General features: G+C 38.3%; 1 protein-coding gene across 5 annotated transcripts in view; it reads right to left on the reverse strand.

Annotated features, from left to right (window-relative positions):
• Nucleotides 1–214: 214 nt before the first annotated feature.
• Nucleotides 215–5,118, reverse strand: part of MARCHF5 (membrane associated ring-CH-type finger 5) — a 33,094-nt gene continuing 28,190 nt past the window's right edge. For 4 of the 5 annotated variants that reach the window (XM_044420684.1, XM_044420683.1, XM_044420680.1 and 1 more), the window contains 2 exons: nt 4,345–4,511; nt 215–2,252 (listed from right to left, as the gene is read on the reverse strand). In XM_044420684.1, coding sequence (XP_044276619.1) covers nt 2,136–2,252; nt 4,345–4,511 — 284 coding nt within the window. In that variant the 3' untranslated portion in view covers nt 215–2,135. The remainder of the gene's footprint in view (nt 2,253–4,344; nt 4,512–5,118) is intronic. The other variant, XM_044420682.1, reaches the window with a different exon arrangement.

The following is a 5,118-nucleotide window of genomic DNA, read 5'->3' on the forward strand; positions in this document are numbered from 1 at the left end:
GAGAACCTGTAATTCAGATCTTACCAGGGCATAGCAACATGATATCCTCATCACAACATGGAGTCAAGAGAACAGCATACTGCCAATAAAATAGTACTATTTTGCATGTTAAATGCAAGCATGTATATGGGTATTTAATCTTCCCCCAAATAAAAAGAATTAAATTTTAACCTAGTTTTCTGTATTTGACATTATTTGTTCAGACACTATACACTTGACGAATGTAAAAAATTTATTCAGGCTAGTTCAGTATGTGATCATAAACTGCACAACTAAAAACATTAACAGCACAGTAACCAAGTTAATGCTTTTTTGCTAATGAATTTAAAATAGTACATCTGCAGTCGTAAGATATACAACAGATCCAGCAATTTTACCACAGAACAAATTCCAAACCAAGCCACTACTCCGTATGTGAGAGAAAGTTTAAAAACCAGCAGGTAACAAAGGGCTGGTGTATATACCGTAAAGACCACGTAGAAGGCTCCTCCTTGCAATGACAAATGTTTTTGCAAGAGTTGTTTAATAGCACTGAAAACAGTTTGCTAGAAAGCTAGCATTTTGCAGTATTCTGCTTTAAATATAAATATATATCTCAAGAGTCCAAATGAGTTAAGCTTATTGTAATTTTTTTCAATACTTACAAGAAATGAGTGCTTGTATTTTTTAGTTTTCCACATAAATCAACATTTGAATACTTAGTCATTATGTACACTTTTATACAATTCTACAATAGTTTATTTCAGTATTTAACATAAAGCTTGCTACACAAAATTGTATTACTTTAAGTATACATTATTGCAAACATGAACCTCATTTTGTATTTGTTTAATTTCTGGTGAAGAACCACTTTCCTCTATGCCTTATATCCACTATGAATCTGAACATAATTTGAGGCTTTAAGAGATAGTGAATGGCTCTGTTAATTCTGCCAAAATAAAACCACCTGTAAACCTAGTCTGACCTTTATTATATAGGTTTTACAGGAATCAGACTGTAGTTAACAGTTAACATTGATTTACTAGTTTCAGTTGTCAAGGAAGAGTACATCCCTTATAAATCTCAACCCTGTCATATACCAGAAAGTCCACCTCACTGACTGGAATGGGGCTTCTGCATGTATATGTTTAGACCTAGAACGTATACACCAATCCTGCATATTTGCTTAGAGGGCCCACTAAAACCAACACTCAGTAAACAAGTGAAAAATGATATAGCTAGGGTGCCAGACAAGTCATAAACTTAACATTGGGAAACTACTTCTGGAACGTCACTTTATTTGTGAAATCAAATTTCAATGTATGTATCTGGACATATTGTCTTCTATGCACAGCTGCATGCAAAGAGCACCGATTTCTGAATCCTTATTCTGAACTCATTTCAAAATTTGCTTGTGGCTCTACAGCACACTGGCATGAAGTAACAGCTCTAATATTACAGCTTGTAGATTTCACAGGTGGCAAGCAGTTATATATAGTACAACTTGATTACAACCAAAAAAAAAAAAAAAAAAAAAACCCTGAAAGAAAATAATTGGTGAAACATATGAAAAAAATGCTGGTATTCCAAGTGTTTATCAAAATGAAGAACTGAGTTGACATTTGCAGTCCTTGAACAGAATTTAGACTCTAATTTTCATGTTTATTGTTTAGCTTCATCGGTGAATATGGAAACCCTTATTAACTGCCATTGCCAAGTTCTACTTGGCAATAAACAACTGAATATTTTTTTAAACCAGTTATCTTGGCTTGTGTAGCAAACTACTGTGCATTTACTGCAATAAGCATACAAAAGATAATTCAACTCTATCAGCAGACAATTTATTAACTTCACAACTGTTTGGCTTCTGTTTAAAAAAAGAAAGACAACATTTGCCTATAGGAAAATGATTCACATCTCTCCTGCTGCAAAGAAAATGCATCATTGAAAACAAATAACATTCTTAGGCTCAACAACTAAGGACGATTCACCCTGCCATAATAAAGTCCTTTATTAGTCTGGTGCATGCATGTGCACGCACACACAAAGCGGTCAGCAGCATCTCTTCCAATATCTGCTCCCATAGCCAAACAGAATTGTTACAATGCTTCTGAATATAGTCGATGAGTTTGTATGAGTGTGGCAGCCACAGTCATTTATGCACCTTCCTGCTCAGGATAATTTAAAATTTTCCGATGAGCTTGTCGCAAATATTGCTGCTGTTTGAAGTAGACTTTGAAAGCTCCTTTAATAGCAACAAAAGCAATTCCACCCTAAAAGAAAATTAAAAAAAAAAACACATTTATTTATTATTTAAAACATTTATATGCCACCCAATTGTGCCACAGCACCTCTGGGCAGCTCACAACCATAAGATATATATATTTAAGAAGCCACAGAACAAATTCAGCACTTTACATTTTTAGATTTAGTTTTAACACACACAATTGCCAAGCAGTATTTTCTTTGAAGTTGGGCTAAATGCAACAATTCTGTAGTAACTTTTGAACCATATAGCTCTGTCACAATGTAGCATTGTGATTTCTATCTTATATAAAAATAGTGCAAGCTGAGTTCACACATTTGGAAGTTTTTAATATAATAGTTTATTTGGGGGGGGTACAAAAGGAAAGGAATTATTCTTCGCTCAAAATTGATTTCTAAATGACAGCTGCACTCAAACAATCCTGTCAACTATTGTTTGGAGAACTGGAAATGAGCTGTGTGCTCAAACATCCCTTCTCCCTCATGTGTGCAACTAACTTTGAGCACATGGCTCCTTCCCAGGAGCCTGAATGCAGACTTTGCATGGTTTATGACATAGTATAGTTTTATGTAGGTAAGCCTCAAGCCTGACTGCTCCCCCCAGTGCCATCATAAAGAAGTAAGAAACATCTGATCCCATGAAACAGTTCGTCATTTCATCTGAACCAGGACAAAATGGCTGAGTTTAAAATGGAAGCAGATGCTTCAGATCTTTGTAGACATGTCTAAAGAAGATGAATAGGGAGAACAGTCTTGTAAAGCAATGCTAAAAATGTTTAGCAGTAAGTCTGGACTGGGCTTTAATGTCCTTTGGCCTAGGTATTTTGGCCTTGAGAAACAAAAAAGGCAGGTTGCTTACCTGCAACTGTCATTCCTTGAGTGGTCATCTGTGCATTCACACATATGGGTGCTGTGCTTGCACAGTGCCTGCATTAGGGAACATTCTCTTAGCTAGTAAAATTTTTGGCAGGAACTCTGCTCCCCCACCCCTTGTATAAATGGGTGGAGTCCCTGCCCTATCGGCAATCCAGCTGGAGACCAACTGTTCCCCCAACTGGTACCAACATGATAGAACATAATACATGATATATATGATAGAAACAGAATACACTGTATAACCCACTCAATGACACTGATGCAGGGCCAGTGGGTGGGTTGTGTGAATGCAAGATGACCACTCCAAGAACTAGAGTTACAGGTAAGCAACCTGCCTTTCTTCATCGTGGTCTCTGTGCTTCACACGTGGGTGACTAGCAAGCTTACTGAACTCGGAGGTGGGATGGTATTGTTATTGAAGGACAATCAAAAGGATGGCATGACCAAAAGAGTAGTCCATTCTAGCCTTTATGTCAAGATGGTAATGTCTAATAAAGGTGCATGGAATGAACCATGTAGCAGCTTTGTATAAGTCTTGTACAGGTATGCTTGCACATCAGGCTGTTCAAGTGGCCACAGATCTGGTCAAGTCCAATTTAGCGAGTTGGTATGAAAGCTCTATGGTTTTGACTATCCATTTGACAAGTGCTGGGATCCTATCAGTGTTCTCTTGTCCTGTTCAGAGTATAAACTGTTGTTTGGTTTTCCAGAATGGTTTGGTTTGGGATTGGTAAAAAGCAAGTGATCTGCAGGCATCGATACTGTAGAGTGACTGTTTAATTGGTGTTGATGGTGTTGGGAAATATGCCAGTAACACAATATCTTAAGATGGAATGTTATTGCCACCTTTGGGAGGAAGGTGGGGTTGGGTTGGGTCCATACAGAGGAACACATTTTCCTTATGGAAGTTCAAATACAGTGGGGTCAACCCAAAGGGCGCATAGTTTACTGACCCTCCTGGCTGAAACTTTTTGAAGAACCCTCGTATTAACATTAAGGTTAGTTTGATAATGCATGAAGAACTTTGAACACTTGTAAGCAGTATATAACGCACCCATTAAAAAATGAAGAATTAAAACATAAATATAATGCACAATGCAGATTTTTTGTAATCATAACTTAATGGGATGCTGGGAAAGGTATTACCACATAGAGAGAAGATGGAAAAAAACTTCTACAACTATGCAGATTTACTTTTTATAAAGAAAGAGTACATGATCTTACCAAAATTGTTCTTTGAAGATTAGAGTTAACACTGCTGAACATCAGCTTGCCAACTATTGTAGCAATAGTGGGAAAGACAAGTGCTCCACACAGAATACGTGTAGCAGAGACATGATCTGCTAGAGGGTTGGCCTCAGCTGGAATACGAGGAACAGGACATCCAATACCTAAAGAAAAATGCCGTCGCTAACCAAGAATTAGAGTGCACTAAACCACATTTGTATCATAAATTTAACTGCTTGGTTTCAATGAGCACTGAACAGTTTTAATGCCTTTGTTGTTGTTAGTCGTGAAGTCATGTACGACCCATCGTGACCCCATGGACAACATTCCTCCAGGCCTTCCTGTCCTCCACCATCCCCCAGAGTCCACCCAAGCTCACACCGACTGCTTCAGTGACTCCATCTAGCCACCTCATTCTCTGCCGTCCCCTTCTTCTTCTGCCATCTATTGTTCCCAGCATTAGGCTCTTCTCCAGGGAGTTCTTCCTTCTAATTAGGTGGCCAAAGTATTTGAGTTTCATCTTCAGTATCTGGCCTTCTAAAGAGCAGTCAGGGTTGATCTCCTCTAGGACTGACCGGTTTGATTGCCTTGCGGTCCAAGGGACTCGCAGGAGTCTCCGCCAGCACCACAATTCAAAGGCCTCAATTCTTCAGCACTCAGCCTTCCTTATGGTCCAACTTTCACAGCCATACACTGCAACTGGGAAAACCATAGCCTTGACTATATGCACTTTTGTTGGCAGGGTGATGTCTCTGCTTTTTAGTATGCTAT

Source organism: Varanus komodoensis, unplaced genomic scaffold (genome assembly GCF_004798865.1).
Source record: "Varanus komodoensis strain SLA01 unplaced genomic scaffold, ASM479886v1 scaffold11, whole genome shotgun sequence".
Lineage (NCBI taxonomy): Eukaryota > Metazoa > Chordata > Lepidosauria > Squamata > Varanidae > Varanus > Varanus komodoensis.